Below are 26,448 nucleotides of genomic sequence, written 5' to 3'. Positions count from 1 at the left end.
ATTTTGCAGGCAGTGTTAGGCACAATGAAATGCATATCTCAGAAAAGCAAAATCATAGGACATCATTACATCAGTTACACTTTCTGATCAAATATATACCACCCAGTAGTGTTGCAAGACTGACCCAAACTCAACTAGACTTAGTGAGCCATAAGGTGAGTACGCTAAAACAAGGCCCAGGGACTTGTGACCCAAGTACCCAGTGAGTGCAAAACATGTAGCCTCAGCCAAGCTTACGAGAGAGAGAGAGAGAGAGAGAGAGAGAGAGAGAGAGAGAGAGAGAGAGCTTAAGTGTAGAAGCATGAAATTCAAGCATATTTCGAATGGTTTGGAACTTAAGAGGACTTTTGGAGGTTGGTTAAAACTTAAAGCAATAAAAATAATGAAAAATGGGCCAACCCTGGATACCATGAGGGATGCTGCTCCCAAATCCCTGCTCTAGTTTTAAAAAACAAATATAATTAATATCTTTTGGGCCATGTTGGATGGAAAAGCGACATTGTTTTTATTTTTTCAACTTTTTAGCAATTAAGTTAATAGTAATTAAGTTACATATATAGTTCTAGTTTTCTAATAAAACCCTATCCTAAGCAATGCTCCTAAGGCTCTAGTAGCATTTGTAGACTTACCTGAGATATAAGCATACAACTCCATATAGAGTTAGAAATGCTGGACTGAGGCTACAAGCTCCTTTCTATCATAGTTCATGCCTCCATATTGTAATTTTTGTTTTCGATGCATTGACCTCGTAATACATGAGTTTTGTACACCTTAAACACTCGGCAATATTTGTATCTGTGAAAATGTTGTTCCCTTCAGCTAAAATACACTTTCATACCTATGTGATTGATATGTAATCAGTATGTGATCATAATAACTTCTATTTGATTAGTTTATTGTGTCTCTAAAGTTTGATTGCAGGATGCATGATACTAGTGTTAAATAGGGTGCCAACTCAGAAAGAATTTAAAGATTGCTTATATGACAAACTATACCACTTATTATGATGACTATAAGAGAGCATTAATATGAGCACTACACAATGGAATAGGAAAGTCATCTTGGACATATATTCCAAGACTATACTAGAGTATCTTGAAGAGAGTTACATTTTCCAAATAAAATACCTTTTCAACTAGAGATGTAGTAGGAGTTACATTTGCATGCATGAAAGGTGGTGACTAGGTTTGAATAGTTCTCTTGTTCATGAATCAAATGCTCCTTTTGGAAGACCATGGTTTTATTGAAACCATAGTTCCATGACTTGGACTCACCTATGACTCAACAAGATCGACTTGACCCATGACTGAACAGCGACTCAACTATGACTCAACAAAATGAAAAAACAAAGATTTCTCACGATTTAAAAATTATTTCATCTACCCTTTATCAAATAAAGCTTAAAAACATTATGACATCATCAAATAAAAGCTAATTTGATCAAATACGTAAAAATACATCCATCACATAAGTATAAACGTAAATTGTAGCTGAAGGGAATAGAAAATATAGATATGCAAAATTATAAATATTGTCAAATGCATATAAAATCCATGGCATCAAATGTTCCCAAACATGTGTAAACTATAAACAAAAACAAGTCTATGGTTCAGGCTCTAGCTCAGCCTCAGCCTCAGCCTCAAAGTAGTTTGTCTGCCTCCTAAAAATGTGTTTGAGGTAGGTCCTGGATGACTGACAAGCCATACTTTGTCAGTGAGGTGCCACTCTGAACAACATCAGTTGCATTGCGAGTTGATCGTGCTTTGTTCTCGTCCTCTGTTATGGACACAACCTCAGCATCTCTATATACCTCATCAATTTACATTTTCAGCTAGAGATCTCTAGCTACACATAGAAGCTAATTTGATCACATACATAAAAATACATCCATCACATCTTACTTGTGAAAATCAACCCTTGTTCATTATTTATGAATCTATCTGTTAGTCATCATCGTTATGCATAGGCCACTAAGAACTTCCTCATCTGCCTTGAAGTTGTCAAGGAAATGAAATGATGAATTGAGGAAATAAGTTACTACATGGATAGGCCTATGAAGTTGGTTTTGCCATCTCCTATCAACGATCTCCCAAATGGGACCATAGTTATCGTCAACTCCTACATATTGTAACGTTCCCCAACGACACACGTGAATTTTCTCAAGGGAAGACACTCATAGGAAGTACCCGAGGGAAGCACTAGAGGAAAAGTACCCAAGGGAGGAAAACAACCGAGGGAAAGCGCTCAAGGGAAGCACCAGAGGAAAAGTACCCAAGGGAGGAAAGCACTCGAGGGAAAGCACTCAAGGGAAAGTACTTGAGAAGTACCTAAGGGAAAGTGCCTGAGGGAAAGTACCTAAGAGAAAGTATCCAAGGGAGAGAACCCGAGGGAAACCCCTGAGGGAAAGTGCTCGGGGGAAAGTGCCAGAGGGAAAGTTTCAAAGGGAAAGTCCCAAGTTTAAGTACTTGAGGGAACGTACACGAGGGAAAGTGCCCGAGGGAAACACCCGAGGAAAAGAACCCAAGGGAGCGTACCCAAGCGAAAGTACCCAAGGAAAAGTTTTGATGTCACAGTGTTGTTTGAGGAATGCGTTGAATGGAGTGAGTTGGAGATGTTGAGTAGAAGATATAATCCACTAAATACACCAAATAATCATCAAAAACAGTAGCGTATGCCAACACAAAGATTCAACAATGTATTGCGGAAACTCAAAATATTATATTTGCAAAACAAAGATGGCGCTCCAGATGTGCTCGATCCAAAGCAAAGTAATAGAAGACCGAATAGGATGAGGGTTGAATCTCATCAAAACCGGAATAGCCAAATAGAGAAGATCTTCCACTTCCAAAATGGCAAACAATAAATAATCCAAATCACATACCAACTTCCTACATGTCCTACATAAATAGCCCTTTGGACAAAACTCCCGAGGGTTTACAAAGAATGCCAACACGGCAAATACCAACGGATAATTAATAATAATTGGCCCCTTTATTAAATAATTAAAAGTCAAAATAATATTATTAAATTTTTGGGACCGTTAATTATTTTAAGTATTTTATTAAAATTGGGGGCATTACGAATCCTCGCAGCCCAAAGATTGCTTGTCCTCAAGCAATCCGCAAACTCCAAGATCCCAAACCATGCAACTATATCTGATGGAAATTCCATGCTTCATTAGGATCACATCAGCATAATTGAATACAACTGAGATGAGTAGACCACCACCAAGCCTCTGCTGCCACTTTGATATAAATAATGTTATGTCCAAAACTACTAGCATCCCCATAGAAGCCAATCATAAAACACATTGGGGCTCCAATTTAGAAACCTCCATGGGATCATGCATGCCAACCTCCTCTAGAGTCTCATCAATCAAGTGAATCTTACCAATTCTATGAGGATGGTCTTGCATCAACACAAATCCAAGCGCATCACACTCCACCACCATCATTGTACCCATATTTGTCGGCACTACCATCATACTGGTGAAGAGTGACTCTAGCTTTTGCTGCTCCATTCTAATAGAAATATCCCTATCAAATACTGTTGTGCTACATTGTCATGTCCGGAGTCACCAAGATCCCAAAGAAGCCAATCCTAGACTACATTGATGTTTGTTGTGAGGTTTTCACACCATCGCCCCAAAAATTTTGGGGACCCCCTTTTTCGGGAAAGCCTTGGCAATTTTCGCAGATTTTGGAAATTTTTTGATTGCCTTGGCAATTTTGGAGTGGTCTAGAGGTTTTTTTTTTAATTGACAATTTTACACCTCGGACGCCTTCGAGCCAGGAGGGGATTTGGTTTGTTTTCACTTGGCGCTAAACTTGATTTTCCGAAACATGTGATTTTTGTCCTTAGGCCAAATAGAATTCAACAACATTTTTTTATGGTTAAAATGATATTTGGCAAGATGAAATTGCAAAATTTGGACTTATACGGATTTTTGAAAATTTGATATAATTGTATAAGCTTGAGCATTTTCAAAATAAAATTTGGATTTAGTTGTTTTGGAAAATCTTGAAATTTTTCGGTGAGAAGAATTTTGATAGCGAAATTGAAATTAGAGTTTGAAATCTCAATTGCTAGGAAAAGGATTTATTTTCGTTAAAAATTTGAATTTGGACTAAATTGCAAAATCTCATTAATTTGGTTGACATTTTGCCTAGAGGATTTTAGAAATGTTAAAGGAAATTGGTAATTTGGAATTGAAAATCAATTTTCGCTTGCTAGATTTATTTTAATGATATTTTAATTACCAATACATTGTTAAATGAAAATTTTGACATCTCCTAGGTTTATCTTCTTTCTATTTTGCAATTCTAGATCAAACTGACAATTAAATGGGCCAATTTCACGATAGGGCTAAGTAATTTTAATGTTGCATTTAAATTTAGGCCATTAATTAAGGGACTAACTTAATTTTGTTTTCCCTCCAGGCAGGTCAATCCACTCTAGAAATCAATTTGGAGGATACAAGAAGGGGTTTCCCCCCTCTTATTTCCTCATTCATTCTTTCCACCTCTTGCAAGATTGGGCGATTTCCTTCTAAAGAAACGAATTTCCAACTAAGGCGACTTTTGGAGATCTGATTTTGCATTTTGGCATCAATATCTTCTTCCTTGGATGGACGATTTTTGCCCTAGGACAAATTTGAAGGAGCAGATCTGATTCTTGCAAGTTCGGCGATTTCTGCCCTAGGTCGAATTTGTGGGGGGAAGCTTATCTTTGCGAGATTGGCGACGATTTTGGGGTCTGATTTTTCCTCCTAAGGCTATGATTTTCTTCCTCTAGCTATGCCGATTTTTATTTGGTGAATTGGTAAGGCAATTTAAGGTCAAAATTCAGTGGCATGAGCAGATTTTGCAAGCAATTCATTTGCTAGGGCATCATTATTTGCAAGGAGGACTGAAATTTTTGAGATCGGATCCTAAGGTAATGAAGAGGCCCAATTGTTGGTAGAAGGCAGATTTAAGGTAAAATTCTCATTCATTTTTAAAGGTGAAGATTGGTTTTAAAGGCGGATTTTATTCCTTGTTCTTGCTTGGTTCGTTTCTCTTATTTTCTTCGTGCACGATTCATCCACCACTTCATCATTTCCATTAATAGGCTGAAGTTCAAAGATATAAGTGTAAATTTCATGATAGGACACTTGGAGAGGCAAAAAAAGGCTAGACCACCCTAGGATTGAAGTTGGGAGATCTAAGTGTAGTCCATCCTAAAGTAACGAAGAGGCAAAAATAAGTGGTAGTCCCACCCTTAAGTATAAAGTTTGGAGATCGATAAGTGTAGAGATAGGATTTGGAGAGGCAGAAATAAGCTAGACCATCGATAGAAATAAGTTTGGAAATTGATAAATATAATCCATATCATTTAGAACAAAGGGGCAGAAATAAGTGTTTAGGATGGTAGATATTAGTACAAGCAAGAACCTAAAGGGAACGAATACCAAAAAACACAAGGAGGACATGATACCTAAGACCACCTTCTTCTTGAAAGTGAGGCAAATAAGTGACACCAATATCGGCACGGTGAACATGGTACAATTGAAGGATAGATTGAAAGAAGGACAATCCTCCATGGCGAAGAAGATCTACAAGAGCAGAATTGTACACGCAGCCACTTTCCCTCCTACCTTGCCTTGTCCGGAATTGCTAATGAAACGTGAATCCCAGTTTAATATTGTTACCAAGTCCATCATTTTTTTATGAAGGGAAGAGAGTGTTGGCTAACATAAGTGGGCAAGTGGTCAAAGAAGTATTCAATATTCCCTAGCATAGAGGCATGACGGTGGTAACAATGGATCAAACAACCAAGTTCTTTCAGGGTAACCAAGAGGCCTACTTCATTCATCTAAAGAGAATTGGTTACACAAAGGCAAGAAGGGAGTCACTAAGTCGTCAAAGCTCACCAAGTCAGATTTCAAGCCGAAGTATGGTGACCTTATTGTGCTTCTCATCCGGATCATGGACATGGCTCAAGGTATGCAACTCGAGAACTGGATGTACTATTATATTGATGAAATTGAAAATGGAAAGAGAAAATTTGACTGGGCTAGAATTATAAGTGAAAATTTAGAGTTGCAACTTAGAACAGTGCAAAACCAAAAGCAATTCTACATGGGATCCTATCTTTTCTATCTAATTGCGAGACCATATGAACATTCTGAACTTAAAGCCTTAGGAGTGATTGGCAATAGGCCGGGGCAATATTTGGTGCATGAGTGCTATTCACAGCTTCATTTGCACAACACCAAAGATTGTAAGATGTTTTATGATGCCTTTGACATGAAGACAGTAAGGATACTACAAGGGACGCATGCTAGGAGGCTCTCATCGGAAGCGGAAGCAAAAGTTAAGAATATGGGAGTTGGTTCGTCCAATTTCCACAATTCACATATAATAGAGTGGCAGGAAGTATACTTGTCCCAGGAGAATTCCAAGGTACCCACCTAACAAGATAGTTTTGATGGAGTTGGCTAGGCAACTTGAGCATTATGACAAGATGATGAAACTTAAAGGTGAGATAGGGATTACCTTCTCATTTGGAATAGGCAATGATACATGCCCCAATCTTGTCACCTTTATAGCTACGAAGGAGTTAGAGTGGTATCATCTAGGATGGTATAGAGCAAGACAAGGATTTGATCCTAATAGTCTTATCAAGGCATCTCATGAAAACACATTCAAACATATGCCTACTGTAGAAGATTTTTGGGCCAATGCACAGGATGACTTTCATGTGAGAAAGCTAGCTTTCTCAAGGTTGTTAGTGGGCATGGTGAGGGCAATCAAATGGAGAGGCCTTGATAGTCCCAATCAACTGGAAGATGATGAAAATGTGCTAAGACAAGATTATGATACAATCGATGGAACAAAATTGGGCCCAATGGATTGGGATGATCATCAGGATCCTTCCTTAGAGGCAGTTACAAGGATAGTTGATCTACACACTGAGTCATGGTACAATGAGAAGTTAAGACAATTACAAAGTCGGAAGATACATCTTACTTATGAGAAGATGAAACCGGAGGAAGGTCCAGCGGAGTCAGTCAAATAGAAAGGTAGGGGCAGTAGCCGGCAACAAAGAGCAGTTAAGAGCTAGAAGAGAAATTTGGAGGTTGAAAAAAGTGACGAACATCAAAAGCCTACAGCGAAGAGACAGAATGCGGCACCGTCAAGGGAGAGCATAATTGAGGCTAGAAGCCAAGGAGATAATACAAGTGGAAAAGGGGTTGCAGTAGAGGTGAGCTCTGATTCGGAATCAAGTGGTTACAGTAACAGTATCGAATACTCTCCTCTCTCGAAGTACCAACATGGAGATAATGTGACAGTCACTAGTGAAGAAGAAGATAGACCAATTGATATTGAGGAAGTAAGCCAAACACCTTAGGCCGTTGGTGATGCTTTGCTAGTCAAACCGAATCCAGATTTGGGAAGATGCACTGCACCGCTATGGTTAAGGAAAATGCTTATGCCAAGTGGCGAGGTGGTGACGGTCTGAACAGTTGAAGATATTCAAGGGTTAGTGGGAAAGGAAGATAGTGAGAAACAGAAAAAAATTACAAAAATGGTGGCAAAGGTAATTAGAAGCGATGATGAGGGTTACCGAAACGTTCAGATTGTTATACCAAAGGTTAGCAAGGCAGTGGATGAGATTGTAGCCTAGGAGTATGAGATAGTAGAGCATAACTTGGGAAGAATCACAGATGACATGGAATATGAGAAAGATCATGAGAAGACACTGCAAGCAACAAGCAACATGATGAATTCAGCTTTGTTCAAGATGAAGCACACGCCTTGCCCTCCCATGAAGGAAGTCAACGACAGGCTAGCCAAGTTCATTGCCTTGGCTAAAAAGATGAAAGAAAAGGGTAGAATTATATTAGAGGATCATTTGATGTAAGCCCAAGTGGCAAATTCTCATTTCTTCTTGGGTAGGATAGGTGTCTTATTCTGATTGGCTACCATTTTTGTGCCTTCTCATTGGTTGCCACTTTTCCTTTTTTTCATTGGTCCATTGATGAGGTGGCGTCTTCTCATTGGCCCATGGGGTGGTAACCCTAATTAGGGTTTCTGGGATCTAATGTGGATCGTTGATTTTGCCTCTTAATCTCTACCACTGGTTGTAATTTTGGCCCCTATATAAGGCCATTTGCTCTCATTTGTAAAGGGTTGAAGAAAATTGTTGCTTAAGATAATACCAAAATTTCTTCTCTTATCATTGTTGTGTCTTGCATGGTGATTAAGAACACTTGGCATTATTGCATGGTTTCTACTTCCAAGGGTTGAAGAAAATTGTTGCTTAAGATAATATTAAAATTACTTCTCTTATCATTGTTGTGACTTGCATGGTGGTTAGGGACACTTGGTGTTATTGCATGGTTTCTACTTCCAATAGTTAGAATTAAAATTTCATTGAAGTTGTTAAAGTAGATTTTATTTCAAGTTGTTAAGAGTAAGAGTAAATGGATAGTTGTATGATAATATTAGTGGACGTTTGATAGGGATCCATAAACTAGGCCACTAGCATCCTAGCGGCTTCTTATGAAGCCTTGCGTGGTAATCTAGTATTTTTTCCCTTGAATCATTGCATCTATGGAGGTAGAGCCATTGGTAAGCTTTCATCAGATTTGATCCCCATCCATTTGCTAATCTTTCCATCCATACGAGTAGAGTTAGAGCAACAAGTAGTTCAATAGTTGGAGTTCATTTAAGAAGAAAGTTAGAAAAAGAGAAGCATCATTGGCAAACACACCCTCCATCACCATCACCATCACCATCAACATCATTTGGTGCTGGTATACATTGCAAAGCTAGATTCATCACCATCATAGAAAAAGTCCAAGTTATCTTCAAATGAATATGCCCACCTATGTGATTAACCAGCAAATCACCTTAATATAACTGAGTTAGTATCCATAGGTGTAAGGAACCTTGGAGTTTTTCTCATGTTCTTCATGAGTATTTACTTTTCAAGAGAGGGTTGAGTGTTTGATATTCCATATCAAGTATTCAATTTCTATATGTTATGTAGTGGTACAAAACTCGCATCAACAATGTCTAGATCCACAATCTTCATGTAATCATCAATATCCTCAGGAACCTTAGAGCTCATGTAGATCCTATGAAGAAGCCCTTCACATGGAAAAATTGCAATCATGCACGACTTGGGCACAACTGAAGGATAAAATCTATATTCAAGCAATTGTGGTTGCGCCTACAGGGAATCATCAGTAGCATCTCCATATAGCTGTACAGTACTGATAGAGAATTTCTATCAAGTTGATTGACGAGTGTTAATTTGATGAAATTAATGAAGGCATCTTCTTCACCATTTTCGTCAACTTGAAATTTCAAGTGCTCTCCACTTGTAGGCATAGCAACAAATTCTTGTACATCCTCATATGACTCTTCATTTTCCTCTTGTGCTTGTATGACTTCATCTTGTAGCCACTTATTAATCTCTCGCTTCAGCCCATTGTTGAAGAGCTTATCATGCAAACATGACGGATACTTCATTCACAATTCTATATAATCCTTCAAAGATATATGTCTCTCTCATCCACCAATCACCCAATCTTGCTTGATTTTCTTCAACATCTCAACCAACGTGGGAGTTCGCATTTCTTGTTCCTCCGCCCTAGGAATGAATGTTGTCACCAATGTCCTTGTGTACTTCAAGAGATTGAGTGTTTCTTTTGCCCGTTCATGGGCCCTTTGTTGACTTCTTCTTAGCTCTCTCGGTGCATCAACAAACCCATCACTCGGTGCCATGATTTGAACTCAGTACCCGACAGGCTTGCAAGATCACTAGCTCTAATACCACTATAATGTTCTCCAATGACAGACACAAGTTTTCTCGAGGGAAGACACTCATAGGAACTACCCATGGGAAATTACCCGAGGGAAGCACCCAAGGGAAAGTACCCAAGGGAGGAAAGCACCCGAGGGAAACTACCCAAGGGATGAAAGCATCCAAGGGAAAGTACCCGAGCAGAAGAACCTGAGGGAAACTCCTAAGGGAAAGTGCCTGAGGGAAAGTATTTGAAGGAGAGAACTCGAGGGAAAGTACCCAAGGGAAGGTACTCGAGGGAAAGTGTCCAAGGGAAAGTGCCCGATGGAAACACCCAAGGGAAAGTGTCTGAGGGAACATACTCGAGGGAAGATGCCCAAGGGAAACACCTAAGGGAATGTAACCGAGGGAAACTATCTAAGGGAAAGTGCCCGAGAGAAAGTGCCTGAGGGAAGATGCCACGATGTTGTTTGAGGAATGTGCCAAAGGGAGTGAACTAGAGATGTCGAGGGGAAGATATAATCCACTGAATACACCAAATAATAGGTTGTTTGAGGAATGTGCCGAAGGGAGTGAGCTGGAGATGTCGAGGGGAAGATATAATCCATTGAATACACCAAATAATAGTCAGACACATAAGTGTATGCCAACATAGAGATATAACAATTTATTGTGGAAACTCAAATATCATATTTGCAAAACAAAGATGACGCTCCAGATGTGCCATATCCGAAGCAAAGTAATACAAGACAGAATAGGGTGAGGGTTGAATCCCACTGAAACCGAAATAGTCAAGTAGAGAAGATCTTCCACTTCCGAAATGGCAAACAATACAAAATTCCAACAGGAATTTGCAATACAAAGAAATAATCCAAATCACCTACCAACTTCCTACATGCCGCACATAAATACCCCTACGGAGAAAACTCCCGAGGGTTTACAAAGAATGCAAACACGACAAATACCAACGAATAATTAGTAAAAATTAGGCCCCTTTATTAAATAATTAAAGGTTCAAATAATATTATTTAAATTTTGGGGCTATTAATTATTTAAGGTATTTTATTAAAATTGGGGACATTACACATACTTGAATCTAATGGACTCCTTGGCCCTATCCATGCCCTCGTATATATAACACATAGAGGGCTTCTCCCCTTCAACAACCTTTTAGGAAAACTATGAGGAGCTCAATGACCTGCATATAATATTTAATGAAATAGTTAACTCACAAATGTGCATAAAAAACTTAAAATAAGAAGAATTACAAAGTTGCAAACAAAAAAAAAACATATTTACCTCCATGATCTCCCCACAAAAAATACAGTCTACCACATCCATCCCTACAGTGGTTGTAGCATGGAATGAGGTAGTCCACTCCTCACCAACAAACATGTGTCTAAAAGTTGCTTTTGATTTCAACAAGGATTTTAATGCGACGAAGTTCAAGGCAAATCTCGTGATACCAAGACAAGCCAACTCCTTTTGCCCCGTATATTGCCTCATCATGCTAAGGACCAATGCATGATTCTAAAGAAACTTCCAAATGTTCTTGGCTTTATCAACACATGATTTGACCCATTCAAGCTTGCCTATATCCTCTAACATGAGGTTAAGGCAATGGGCCGCACATAGAGACCAAAACATTTTGGGGTGCTTCTCCATCAAAAGTTTACCTGCAACAATTATAAATTAATTAGAAATTTAGATGCATTAAGAAAATCTTAAATAAATTCATGGATGCCTCTTAATCAAAACTTCAAAGCTAAAAGTTTACCTATAGCAACATAACATGTTGCATTATCCATCAACACCTGCACCACATTTTCTTCCCCTACCTCATGTATAACTTCCTCAATAACCTCACATAAGTATGTGGCATTCTTTACATGTGAGGAAGCATCAACAAACTTCAAGAACATGGTAGATCCCGAACATAAAGCAAAATATTTACTAATTATCATGGATCAATCAGCAAGTCAAAATATAAATTAAATTATTCACTGCATTTAAGAAAGTAGAATGATCAATCACCTCCACAGGAAACGAGAAAACTTAGGAGTGTCTTATTCCTCCTATCCGTCCAACCATTTGTCATGATGGTGCAACCCTTTTGGCTCCATCTAATGTCCCCTTTTTGGAGGTAATTTGATTTAATTAATTTAATTAATTAAGTTGTCCAAAATAATGAATATTTTATGAGGATGACTAATTAATTATTTTAATTAAATAAATAAGTGGTATTAAGTTAATTATTTATAAAGTTATCAAATAAATAAATATTAAAAGGTAACTTTATATTTAATTAATTTAATAAAGTGACTTAAATAAAATAATATATCATAAAATCACTTAATAAAAATAAAATAATTTCTGGAAGCTTCTAGATTTTGGGCCAACCGCTTGAGGAAAAAGTATAAATAGACATCATGGGCCTCATTCTCATCATCCAGAAATTGATGTTTGTTTGTTGTGATTATTTGGTAGAGAAACCAACTAGGGTTTCAGCCATTGGAGGACCTTTGGGGACGAAAACCCTCATTGGTTACGCAATTTTGAGGCTGTGAGATACCAGCCGAATTATTGTTGATTGTGGGCTTTACTTCAGAAGTCCAATCTTGAGCTTCACTGTGGAGATTAATTGAGTACAATAGCTGATGTATTATTGTACTTGCAATAGCTGATGTATCATTGCTTTTGAAGCTACTTCAGCAGCTGATGTATTGCTGAGATTCTTACTTCAGACTTCATTAGTTTGCATTTTTATGCTAAGTCTTGCATGATACGACTTGGAGCTTAATTGGAGGTATTTGTGGATTGGGATTTCATCATTCAAGAGTTCGATTGCTTCATATTTTGTTACCAGCAGTCTGATATTCATTTTCAGACTTTGCATCAACACTTGGAGTCCACGTTTTTTCACTCTTGGGGGCTCAATCTTACATCAAACTCAGCTTACATTTGGAGCACTAGTTTCTTCAAGGGTTGGAGACTGTTTTGGGAGTTTAAGGAGACCATTAGTAGCTGATATATATTTATTCTCTGAGGTCTGCTAGAACAGGGGTGATTTGGGCATGAGAGCACAAATAAATTCATAGAAATTCATTCACACATCTTTGGCACATGGGTATTTGGGCAAATCCCTTCTTGAAGCTTGGCAATGAAGATTGATGATAGAGATTGATGATAGTAATTGAAGGTTGCAGCTGTGATATATTTATTTTGAAGGTCTGAAAGTTACAGCAGAGGCGGCTCAGCTTTGGGTCATTATTCATCACATACAAGGTGTTCATTTATTAATATATGCTGACTACTTCATCTCCCAAACAAGGCGACTCAACCAGGTTCTTATGATGTCTTGTATTCTATTTTATGCATATAAGAACATGTATAAGAGGCTGCAATTTGTACTCAGGAATTGTTAAGTTGCATAAGTATGATGCCAAGAGTCTTGGCCAATTTGTAATCAGCTTTGTATTGAATAAACATTGGCAATCAAGGAGTGATAATTAGTTTCTCAAATTCATGTTGCAATTGTATGCATGGTAACTGTTTGACATAATGTTAGTGGCTGTAGATGTTCTTGTCAGCATATAGGTTGCATACCAACTGTTTGTTAAAATTACCAGTTGGCTGTAGGTGATCATTTTTCATGATTAGAACTCATATATGCATTCAATATTGTCAAAGTCAGTTGCACACTCATGTTAGAACATTGTTTAGTCAATTTAGAGTCTTCTTGCAAGCATTCTTATTGATGTTAAGTGAAGGAAAGAGCCATTAAAGCAAACTGAAATGTTATATTAGTTATATGATCCTTGTATGCAAAGTGTTTGATGAAATTCCTTGAGCCTTCAATCAGCATTTTGAGGTCCGATTTGAGTAGGGTCATTACACTCCAAGACTATCTATAGTCCTCTAACTCAAGTTTCATATCATTAATCATTTCTAACAAGATGGATCACTTAACTCAGCATCAATAGGGGCTTTAAAGCCCTCCCCACCAATGGTTACGGCATCTATCATGCCTTGCCAATAAGGAGACCTGTTACAAATAGATAATGATTAATCATTAGGCAAAGCAAAAAGCCCAACTTCAAACTATAAATTTTAAATTTAATTTTAAACATAAAGCAATCAAATGAAAAAGAACTACCTAGCTGCAACAAAAGGAATATTGCAACAATACTAGAACTTGCATATATGTTCTCGTGCAGCATCATAGACCTCCTTTTTCCAACCCATGCTCTCAACTGAGGGTTGTGCACCATGAGTAGTGCATGGCACAAAGTAACTATCCAACTTCGATTTCCAAACTCTAGGGCCAAGGGTAATAGTGTCACTAGAAGGAGCAGCATAAGAAGCACTAGGATGAAAGGGAGGCATGAAAGCACCCTCTCCAACATAACCTGCAGATGTGGATGCAAATGTAGTTGCAGATGAATGGAAGTCAATAGCATTTAACTCTTTTTGTTGTATCCTTTTCGTTTTCTTTTCTTCCACATGCGTTTGTAACTAGACATAACAGAAACAAATTGCCTCGAGTGTTGCCAATAAACATGGATCAGCATCATTGCCACGTATGCCAGCAACTTAGTATTTAAACCTATTGATGGCACCATGAAAAAATTCTTTACATAACATGCATTTTGTTTGGTTTTTTAGTCTACTAGGAAACTCTTCAGTATATTTCCAAGATTCACACTTAGGAGGCATTGGGAATTAATGTTTTCAAAGTTTGAAGGCTGCTGCAATAAGACAAAATTACAAATTTATGCATTGTATAATGTATTTCACAGAAATCAGCAAAATACATGTTTGCATTTTTTTATTAAAAAAACAAGGGTTTTCTATTGTTCTACTTCTCCCACTGAAGTATTCAATTTATATTTTAATGAAAAACATTCAAGATTTGGAAAGTTAAACTTTTAAAAACATTAAAAAGATGAAAAATTCATAAACATATAAAAATAAAACCAACAAAATCTACAAAATTTAACATTTACCTCTTTCAAATGAGTTGAGATGTCTTGCTATGGCCTCCTTGATGCTCTAAATACAAACCTATGGCCTCCCCAATGTGACTCGTGGTCTCATTGACTCTCTTCTTCACTATTGGTTACAAACCTATGGCTTCTCTTTCGTCCTCTCTCTTATTTTTCTTTTCTTCATCCCACAACAAGCAATTAGAAATACTTTTAGGGCAAATTAGAAGGCATTTGTAAAAAAATGAAAGTAAAAAGTGCTTTTTTTTAAATTTTAACTGGCAACAAATGATTTTCGTCGGCTAGGTCATGTCCCACGGACCTAGCGAGTCATGGCTTATGACCCGTCAAGCCACTTGGTCGGTCATGAAAACCCGCAAGGCATTGCTCAGCCTGCGGGGCATAACTACCACATAACTTGTTGCGAGTTCAGGAACTTTGGTTGAAACCACAAGGGGTTTTCTAGATGGTCTATCTCCTACATATAAAGGCCTTGGGATAGAGATTTAATATTACGTTGGAAGATATTACAGGTTTAGAGTATGGGATTGGCTATCAGCACGTTGTTGAAGCATTGACATTGGTGCTCAATCATTTGTTAGGGCATCTCATTATATTTTCAGACCTGTTCAAAGTCAACATAGTAAGATCTACATTGCAGGCTGCATTTGTTATCCAAAAGTGTAAGAAGTTGTTCAGTTATGGCTCTAGCAATACCACTTATTTAGACATTTGACATTTCAACAAATACTTGGCAAACAACCCAATTATCACTAAATATATGGTATTTATAATTCCAAAACACGGTATCGGAAAATGCAACAACTGTTCACAAATTCAGTTAACCTTAGCCTTATACATTGCTCAAATTATACATTGCTCAAATAAATATCAACCACTAGTATATAAATCTGCCATGTGAATTTGCACATTTAAAACTGAAACAACAAATGGCTCACAACAAATTCTGAATTTATTCATTGACTTACTATGCTCGAGACAATATGCTGCAACAATTCATCAATGCTCAAAATAAGGAACTACACCAAATAGCTATTGAACCTGTTCATAGCAACCTTTTAAAAATTAGAATGCAGGCCTTTTGTTAGCTCTAAAACAATATCGCAGGTCCCTTTGATAATAAGGTCCATCCTCCAAGATGACGTCCCAGCCAAAGAAACAGTCGCTGATGCCTGTAGAACCCCAAATTGCTACCTTCCAGGAGAAGTCGGCAGCCACAAATGCCCAAAGTAATTCTCTATATTGCAGGCACGTTTTAATATGACAATCTCTATGAAATTCTTCACAATTTCAAACACAATCACCGGCAGCAAGCTCCTCCTTAGCCACAGCAGAATACAGTAGAAGAAGAAAGCAATTGTATACCTCACCACAATTGCAAGTGCAATCCTCAGAATAAAAACTCAAAATTGAACCTACAATACTTCAACTATAGATCCCAAACCCTTATACTTTAGCAAGGGCATAAAATTTCAGAACTTCAAAAGTGTCACAAAGACAACAAAAGGAAAATAATATTCAATCAAATGTTTTCCCATCAAATAGCTTCATATTTATAATCTTCAAATGGCACAAGTTTCCCGAATAAACTCCACAACATTAAAATATAATAAAGTGTCATTATAATATAATGCATTAATTGCTTTTGGCTCCCAAAAATGACCTTTTCCACCATAACATAATATTTTGACATACAAGACCACTATTTCTTGTGCCCATGATTTGAAAATTTTCGACCTGGTTCCAATGAGCTATGATACTGAGGTAAGCAACATACAACACCAACAAAAATAGCAACCTCAACATATTTAGATGAATAATAACAATAATTCACCCATCTTGCGAAAACAACTAAAGAAGCATCAGAATTGAAATCTGACAACACTAGAGTGATCCTGATGAAGAAAGAAAGACGATGAATGAACCTAACGAGGTGACTTACTATAAATAGATGCTCCCTCCATGATTCTTGGAGCCCAAACCAGAAGTCCGAAATAAAAATTGAAAGCATCACTCAACTCTTCTAACTTGACTGAGCTCATCGAAAACAACAGTCTGACTTACTATAAATAGTAAGTCCCTCAAACAGAGTCAAAACACACCATAGGCTGTTGGAAAGCCTATAACCACACAACTGAGACCCTCACATCCCACTATCAACTCATGAGGGTTGCGATGGTGAACTAACCAAGCCAACTGCCAAAACCTACTAAAATGGGGACATTACAAAAAGGGTTTTCGCAAGATATATCTAGTATCTTTATTTATCTGCTAATCTTTCTTGTTACTTATTCCAGTATAACTTCAGTTTGTATAATTTTAATTCTAATTTAGAGCAGGAATATTCATCCCTATTGTATACTCGAACCTGATGTAGAAATCAAGGCAGGCACTGTAAAATCATCAAAGGCAAATCATAAAAAAATTCAAGAACTATCTCATCAAAGGAAAGAAAGATTTCCCCTAATGTATAAGCACAAATGACTTCAATGTTGTAGAGCATGTATATCATGATGTATTGTGGACAACAACTGAAGAATTCATTCAGCCACCAAGGCCTTACTTTTAAGTCTTCAGGGATTGACTTATGAGACCAGGAAAGTCGTTAGGATATCTATATCAGAGTAAAGAAAGGCTTTTGAATTAATTTTGATTAATTTCAAGAAAATGCATATACAAGAATCCATTGAACATTGAACATTCACCTTCAGATTACTTTAGCTTCTTGATTGGCATTAAAACCATCTGTGCAAAAGACTGTCTTATGAAGATTAATTATTTCAATTCATCTAGAGTGATGCAGATTGTAGTTATTGATAATTAAAAATCCAAAAGAATGGAGCAATACCTGAAGCCTGAAGCTCTGCAGCTACTTTTGAAGAAGGTTGGCCCACTGGATGATACTCTAGATGAAACTCCATACTTTGTTTGCCAGTTGTAAGACCTTTTGGTTTACAAGACCAATTCAAAGTGATTGGAGTAATCCCACTCTGGCTATTTCTCATTTCTCGAAAATCAATGATGCAAGGAGGAACTATACTATTCACAAAAGGACAAAAGAAGTCAAAAAGGAAACCAACAGCCACACTTTGCCTGTAAGCAGATTTTGAGGTACCTTCCACAGGAATGACATGTACTTTAAGCATTTCCATTGCCTCAAGAAGAATAGATGGTGATATAACTTTATTGACTAGGAATTCTTCTACGCTTTTAGCTCTTATTGTATGCCTCACCCCAAATGCACCAAAAGCAAGTTGAAGACTCTTTGCAATCATATGCCCTTGAGGTTTATTGAGTGAGAATTGAGCCAAGAAAGCAGCATTAACATATGACACTGCATTACCAAGTGGACGAGGGGCAGCCCTATAAGTTTTGAATAGATTTTCATAACATTCAAAACTACCATTTAGGCCACTATCTTCAACTTGATTATCGACTTTATTCCAGTATGGAATGCATGCTGATAGCAACAGTGCCCCTGAATCAAGACAAGGTTTGTCAAGGAATTCTTCCATGGTTAATACAGATTCTATTTTCTCAACTGAAATGATTTTGACTGTTGCACTAGCTCCAAGGAGAATGGTTGCAATATCTGAATCAAATGACAATTTCTTGGCCATAATTAAATTACCACCAATGCTAGCTGTATTCCTAATAAATCCAGAGGCCACCTTTTTTAGGTGATTAGCAATGCTCTCATGGATTAAATTTCTCGGATAAATCAGTTTCCCCCGATCCAAAACATCATTTGTATTCTCGAGAACTTCAATAAGCTTGGCAATGGTTACAGCTGCTCCAATTTCAAGCCCAGTTTCATGTCTTTTAATAATCTGTAGTTCTGGGATTTTACTGATATCAACAAAAACTTTGTATCCTATATTTTTGTAGATCCCAGCACTAGTATTACCTACAACCAGCTTAAGTTCAACATTTTCCTTGGCAGTTTCTTTCAAAGTTCCCAAAGTCTCCTCCAAGTTGGATGGTCTAATCCAAACACGTCGTTCTCCATCAAACTCATCCGTATAAGAAAAATTCAATGTGGGTGTTCCAGATTCTTCTGGCTTTTGGCTACAGAATTTGGGATTTGTTTGGACTGCAGTTCGATCATATTTAGGAAGTTTATTTGGGTCCACGATTTCTTTTTTCTTCCAAAAGGAGTTGAGACCCAAGTCTTCCAAATCAACATCTGCTGCAAAACTCTTACACACATCAGCAATGGGTCTGTAGCCAGTACACCTGCACAAATTGCCCGCAACGGATGTTTCTGCTTCCAATACTGAAAGGTTTGAAAACCCTTGTCTAAGTTCATGTGCTCCTTTAGCTTCGGCCTGAAAAAGAGCACCATAAAGAGACATGCACCATCCTGGAGTGCAGTACCCACACTGTGATGCATGAAAACCTGCAATCCTTTTGTGGATAGCATGATAGCCGTCCCTGCAATTCCCTAGGCCTTCAGAGGTTATGATGGAACAACCATCGATAGAACCCAAGAGTGTCAGGCAAGAACATATTGAAAATCCATCTATCTTCTGTGAACCAGCATTGTATTTTGATAAGAACACCACACAAGCCCCACACCCACCTGCAAACAATAAGATCACTTCAGCCCAAACTGGCATTTAGGAGCGTATCTAATACTCTTAATACTCTTGAGGTTATTATCGTATAAGTGCCAATTTTGGAATCCATTCTCCAAGATTTGTTTAGTTGTTTTCTTATATGAGTTCATTAGCTTCTCGGCTTAATTTCCATCTATTACAAGAACATGAGTTAAAAAGTGGAAGTGTGGTGCATCCTTTAAATTCGTTATTTTCCCAATTTAATCTCCAATATTACAAATATTGGAGCTAAAACTAAGTTGCAAGCTTTACAAATCCCCTGTAAATGAAGTGTTTCATGGGTGAACCTAAGTACCAGCAATCCCTGCCAAAACTAAAAAACGGCGTTCTCCAAAAACGAACAAAAGAAAAAGCAAGAAAATAACTATTCATATAAAGCCAAAAAGAGGCTTCAGAGAATCCAATTTGATATAGATCATTAGACCTACCTTCTCCGCAGCCAAGTTTAGCTCCTTTGTATTCAGTGTGAAAACGAAGATAAGAGAGCAAACTAGTCGATGGGTGGATTTGAGACAGGTCTACTTCTCTTCTCTCTCCATTCAGAGCAAAAACCAGAAAGCTCGAATTTACTTTTGCCATCGAAATGGGAAGCTGTACACTTGAATATTTCGTATTCAGCATTCAGCGTTTATGGACTTGGGAACTAGTAATGTATTTGAATAAAAAAACGGCGAGAGCAGCAATTAGTTTCTTTCTGCTCCTCCATGTCCTGTTTCCTACACCGCTATGATTTTGTTTTTTGGGTTCTTTTGGCGGACTTCGGAATGCAGGAGTCCAGTGTCCAGATTTTACGATGGAGTGGGTATTCGTGCTCTGATGTTGAAATTGTTCGGTTGAAATTGTTTTGGGTGGCGAGCCAACGTGTAAAGTTCGCCAGTGGAATTTTGTGTGCGGACAGACGTATGGGTTTGTGTATTTTAGCGGTCGACTGTACATAAATAATTCTATGAGGTGGTGACATATACCCGCTATTCTTCCGACAAAAAGTTTCCATTGTGCTCCTATAAACTTCTATTACCATCATTTCACGTAGCGTTCTTATACTAGGGGAGAGGATCCAGTAGTTGTGCACCCTAACTTCGTGCTTCTCAAAATCTTATGTAGAAATTTCGAATCACTCTCATTTTTTGATAGCAGCTTACTTGGCAAGTCCCCTGCTTATAACTAAGGTTTCAGAGCCACATCATCAAATATGATGCCACATCAGCATGCTTTTTGTCAAAGTGTCCAAAACAGCCCCAAAAAAAAGTGAGACGAATCATAGTGCATTGGATACCCCCATACTTGTGCAGCTTACGTGGCATCACACTATTGGTTGTTTTTTGAAAAAAGGGACACTTTTCATTCACTTATGGGTAATTATCATTAACAAAAACAACTTTAAAGTCACATCCATTGGTACAATCTTGTCAAAAATGTTGGATATTAAATCAAGAAGTATGGGTATTAAGTTAACAACTACTATCACAACTATTGGAACGCGCTCAACTAAACTATTGGAACGCGCTCAACTATTGGGTCCTCTCCCCTAGGTTATTTTTGCACAAGGGAGAATACCCATTTATATATGGCATCTTTAATAATGTAAATAAGGAAGGATTTCATGGAAATTGGTCTATGGTGATTCCCCTTCACAAAAGTTGGGACATAAATGATTCATCAAACTATTGCATTATTAAATTTAATTTATTTATAAGGAAGCTCTTTAGCAGCATGGTCTTACACAAAATTAGCAATTGGGTTGAATTGGAAGGTAAAAAGGCTAAAGGACGGGTTGGTTTTAGGCCAAAGAATTCAACTGTTGATATGAGGTTGCTCTCCAATTCTTGGTTGAAAAAATATGGAATACAGAACATGTTGAGGCTTTTTGTTGATTTTCGTTGATGTTTTATAGCTTATGTAGGATAAATGTATATATAATTATATGAGATATAATTGAGATACAAATATAAGACAAATATGTGTGTGTGTGTGTGTGTGTGTGTGTGTGTGTGTGTGTGTGTGTGTGTGTGTGTACACATGTGTAGATGTATACATATGTGTATAAGTATACACATGTGACATATGTGTATACATATATATACACACATACACGTGTGTGTACATATATACATATGTGTGTGTATGTGTATATATGTATGTATATATGTAAATATATGATTAATTATATTATTATATTAATTATCTTATTAACGAATAGACATGTCCAATGAAGGGACATGTCTATTCATGGTTTATTCTCAATATAAATAAGAGATCGTTCTTATTTGGAAAAAATACATACCACATATTATGGCAGTGCTATTACATTTGTAGCAGATTCGGGAAAACTAACATAGTATTAGAGTCAAACTGCAAATAAAGATAGCAAAGACCATTATTCACGCGCATGTCATTATATATGAGCTTCAGGGAACAATCAACAGGCATTTGTGTTATTTCAATGCTTGAAAGTAAAGGAACACTAATAGGCGAGTGAAACCAGGCCAATCGACATACAAAACAAATGGAATTGTGATCAACGAACATATAAGTTAAGGCGGACAAAATTAATATAAATTGAGGAAAGAACCATACACACATGTATAGTGACAGTGAATAGCAGATATCAAGCCAAGACAAAGTAATTATAAATTTGTGTGTCCTATCTGTAATGTTCCCGTCATAAAACAAATATTTAATCAAATCTTTGTTAATGGGCCGATTGATTTAGTATATCTCGAACTCATTTTTATTTAATTATTTTCGTAGGAATGGCCATCGGCTATCTTTATAAATTGTCGAGAAGTTTCTTCAAAGGGTATTTAAGCATGACATGTAGGTAGTAGTAGATATGCAATATGGATTATTCTTCTTTGTACTACAAATTCCTGCTGGGATTCTCTGTTGTTCGTCATTTTGGAAGTGAAAGATCTTCCCTACTTGGCTCTCACGATTTCAATGGGAATCAACCCTCACCCTTCGTCCATTGTACTTCTTTGCTTCAAATCTAACAAATCCATAACACCATTTTAGTCTAGGATATATCTATATCTATATGTGACTGTTTCGATATACTTTGGTGTCTTTTGTATTATTTCTGTGAAGTTTTCAATCCATTATGGAGGGCTTAGTTGAGTGAATCTGAAGAACTACAAAACACTACATCCGCCCCCCCATCAAGCATGGCTACTTATCTCCTCACTAATGCTCAACTCCATCTCAATATGTTATCCTCCTATTGTCATACGAACCCACTATCTCATCCCTCATACTATCGTACAGACACAACATCCCACTAGTACCGTATGACCCTTCTAAAGCTGTCATATGACCTCTTTTCTTATTGTTTGCTACCGTATGGCTTGTTGCTTGCTACCGTGCAACTCCTAAGTGCACTCAAACACTATAGTATGGCCTATTTATTGCTACCATACATCTCCCAATTGCACTCCAACAATACCATATGCCCTCCCTTAGGTGCATTGTCTATCAGAATACTACCGTATGGCCTTTCCAATTGCACATCTAACAAATACTTGATAGCCATTTCACAATTGGAAGTGTTGGAAGGGAAACAGAACATTACAATGGTATCAGAGGTAGGTTTTTTGCCAGCCTATGGAAGTGAATGCAAGTTTATGCTTAAAGGAGAAGGCAAATAACCTTGTCAGTAGAATGGCATATCCTCGGGATCCTATGATAGGACTCATGAATCTTTTAAGAGAGTTCAACAGAAACCAAATACAAATCAAAGAAACCTAAAGGCTTATGCAGGAAACACTACAAAAATTGGTCGAGGGAAAGACAATAGGAGAACAGAATGGGCATAGCAACGACTCTATTACGAGAAGGACAAACTCTCAACCCTCTCACTCTCGACCCTTGATACCTGTGTTCCTTCCAAGGACAAAAGCACCAGACAAAGAAAGAGAGCCCACTTTTTAGGAAATGCAAGAAAAACTTCAAGAAGATTGGAGGAATGTGAATATGGGAGGTGATATATCTTATAGAGACTATGGTGATCTAAGAATGAGATATTCAATTTTAATGATGATCTCAAGAGAAAGATCGAAAAAGTAAACTTAACATCATTTGATGGATCTAGAGCCATCACTACACAGGCATGGGTTCTGAAGGCGAACACCTATTTCCAACTCAACTCGATGCCTGAAGAGGAAGCAATCAAGTTCATAACACTCCATCTGGAAGGAGTGGCATAAGAATGGTAGCACCATGGATTAGTCACTCTCAACCATGACCAAGTAACCTCTTATGTTGAGTTCACTGAGAAACTCATTGACTGTTTCAATGGGAAGGACCCTAAACTAAACTTCAAAGATCTAACTCAGCTAAAACAAATAGACATGGTAGACAATTACATCATTAAGTTCCAAAGGTTGTTAGTACTAGTCACAAACATCTTTGAAAGACATCGAATAGTGTTATTCATGGATGAGTTGAGAGAGCCTCTGAGAGGCTCGATCAAAGGGTTCAACCCATGCACACTCAAAAAAGCTATTAATAAGGTGAGTGGCATGTTCACATCTTCCTCCAAAACTCACGTAGCTATGCCAACACTATCCCCACAAGAAGACAAAGACAAGGAACCAATTTTTTTAAAAAAACTTCATTGGATGAAGACTCTCGGTAAGAGCTTCAAAGGAAAATGATTTCTTTCACATGCAAGGACCCTTGGGGACCAAGTCATTGCTACCTTGGGAAGGGAAAGATTCAACACAGTGGAGTGTTTCCTGATGATGACGAAGGACAATTACCTGCAATGACTAGTGAAGAAATTAACCAGTAGGAGAGAATAAATGCCCTGATACAAAAAGGGGGTTCCCTTGCTACCCTCACTACAATGGCTGGAAGCAATATCTTCAGGGTTCATGGCACACTTCACGAGAAATGCATCATAGTCATGATTGATAGTGGTGCTACACTCAATTTCATCAATTCATCTTTGGTCACCAGTAAGGGCATGCATGCAGTTGAGCATGGAGGATTTGAGGTTAAGGTTGCTGGAGGAACCTTATTACCTTGCACTCATGTGCTCCCACGGCTAAAAATTTCCATGGGAAACTATACCTTGGCAAATGATTTCTTTATCATAGATTTGGTTGATATTAATATCATATCGGGCATCTAGTGGATGGAGACCCTTGACTGGTACACCCAAAGTTTGAAGAGGATGGACTTTTCATTCAAGACGGATGGCAAGAAGGTGTTGCTAAGAGGAATGTCAAATAAATGATCAAGGGAAGTCACGATCAAGAAGATGGAGGCCATTTTTAAACATGATATGATCCCAGATGTTGCAAGTAAAAACATGAGAGTCAACACTTTACCCCATTCCTTGGATAATTGGTAGTCCCATCTATTGGTCGAGTACTCCAAGAACACTTTTGCATGTCATTTGATGGATGGCTATATACATGATGAAAGATACCAAGTTATTGATGATGTCATTTACTACGGTAATAAGATCTACTTGGTACCTAACTCAAAATTGAAGAAGTTGATTACAAAAGGTTTCCAAGAATCGGATTTGCATTTGGTTGAGGACAAAAAAAAATTGGGACAGAAGGACTTTAATGTTCTTGTCATAAAATAAATATTTAACCAAATCTTTGTTAATGGGCCAATTGATTTAGTATATCTCAAACCCATTTTTTATTTGATTATTTCCGTAGGTATGGTTGTTAGCTATCTTTGTAAACCGTCAGGAAGTTTCTCCAAAGGGTATTTAAGCACAACATGTAGGTAGTAGTAGATATGCAATTTGGATTATTCTTCTTTGTACTATGAATTCCCTTTGGGATTCTTTGTTGTTTGTCATTTCAAAAGTGAAAGATCTTCCCTACTTGGTTCTTGTAGTTTCGATGGGAATCAACCCTCACCCTTTGTCCATTGTACTTTTTAATTTCAGATCTAGCAAATCCAGAATACTATTTTATTCTGAGATATATCTATATCTATCTATGATTGTTTCGATATACTTTGGTATCTTTTCTATTGTTTCTATGAAGTTTTCAATCCATTCTAGAGGACTTAGTTGAGCAAATCTGAAGAACTACAAAGCACTGCATTCCCCCCGTCAAGCACGACCACTTATCTCCTCATCGAATACTCAACTCCATCTCAGTATGGTATCCTTTTGTCGTCGTACAAACCCACTACCTCATCTCTCATACTATCATATAGACATAGCATCCCACTAGTATCGTACGACCTCTTCTCTTGCTATCGTACGTCCACTTCAAATCCCACTGTATAGCCTATTTCTTGCTACTGTAGGACTCCCAAGTACACTCAAACACTACCATATAACCTATTGATTACTACCATACAACTCCCAATTGCACTCCAACACTACCATATGACCTCCCTTGTGTGCATTGTCTACCAAAATACTACCGTATGACCTTTCCCCTTGCGCATCTGACAAATACTTGATAGCCATTTCATAGTTGGAAGTATTGGAAGGGAAACAAAATATTACACTATCAGAAGGAATCAATTGTATCCAGCTAGTCGATAGAGATATATACATGTATTGTTGTTGTTATACTCCGATGACTGAAGTGTCCTCTCAAGTGATATGATTGTAGGCTCTATCTAGTTATTGATCGTGACCAATGAGTGTATTTGTTGTTGTGTATGCAATTTTTTGTCGAGCTCAAAGACAACAATGATGTGTCATGAATAGAAAGCTCACAAACAGAGTGGAATGATAAGATCCCAACTAAATCGTCTGAAATGGTGTGTTAGTGAATAGATTGTCCTCTGAAGAAATAAACACAAATTAACTCTAAATGCCCAAATAGGAAGATTGAATCAGCACTAACAATTGGATAGGTTATCATTGGATTGATAATTTTTCTCTGAATTTTATCGGGTACAGCTCCCTATACATGATTTACAATGAATTAAATATGGATGCTTTTAACTAGAAAGCACAAAAGGTTTTACAAACATCTACTCGTAAACACGAAATAGATGCGAAAACTAAATGATTGAAAAGAAAAGAACAACGAATAACACAA

General features: G+C 37.5%; 1 protein-coding gene across 2 annotated transcripts in view; it reads right to left on the bottom strand.

Moving 5' to 3' along the window:
- The window catches only part of LOC149553974 (indole-3-acetaldehyde oxidase-like), a 234,801-nt gene extending 214,503 nt beyond the window's left edge, over positions 1 to 20,298 (bottom strand). Inside the window, exons 1-2 of one of the 2 annotated variants that reach the window (XM_089789308.1) lie at positions 19,849 to 20,298; positions 17,650 to 19,383 (exon numbers count right to left, since the gene is read on the bottom strand). In XM_089789308.1, the coding sequence (XP_089645434.1) occupies positions 17,650 to 19,383; positions 19,849 to 20,041 (1,927 nt within the window). In that variant the 5' untranslated portion in view covers positions 20,042 to 20,298. The remainder of the gene's footprint in view (positions 1 to 17,649; positions 19,384 to 19,848) is intronic. The other variant, XM_089789309.1, reaches the window with a different exon arrangement.
- Between the last annotated feature and the right edge of the window lie 6,150 nt (positions 20,299 to 26,448).

This window comes from Cupressus sempervirens, chromosome 6 (genome assembly GCF_028749045.1).
Source record: "Cupressus sempervirens isolate cs-2001-9-10 chromosome 6, ASM2874904v1, whole genome shotgun sequence".
Lineage (NCBI taxonomy): Eukaryota > Viridiplantae > Streptophyta > Pinopsida > Cupressales > Cupressaceae > Cupressus > Cupressus sempervirens.
Note: the sequence above shows the minus strand (reverse complement) of the source record. Positions and strands in the feature narration are given on the sequence as shown.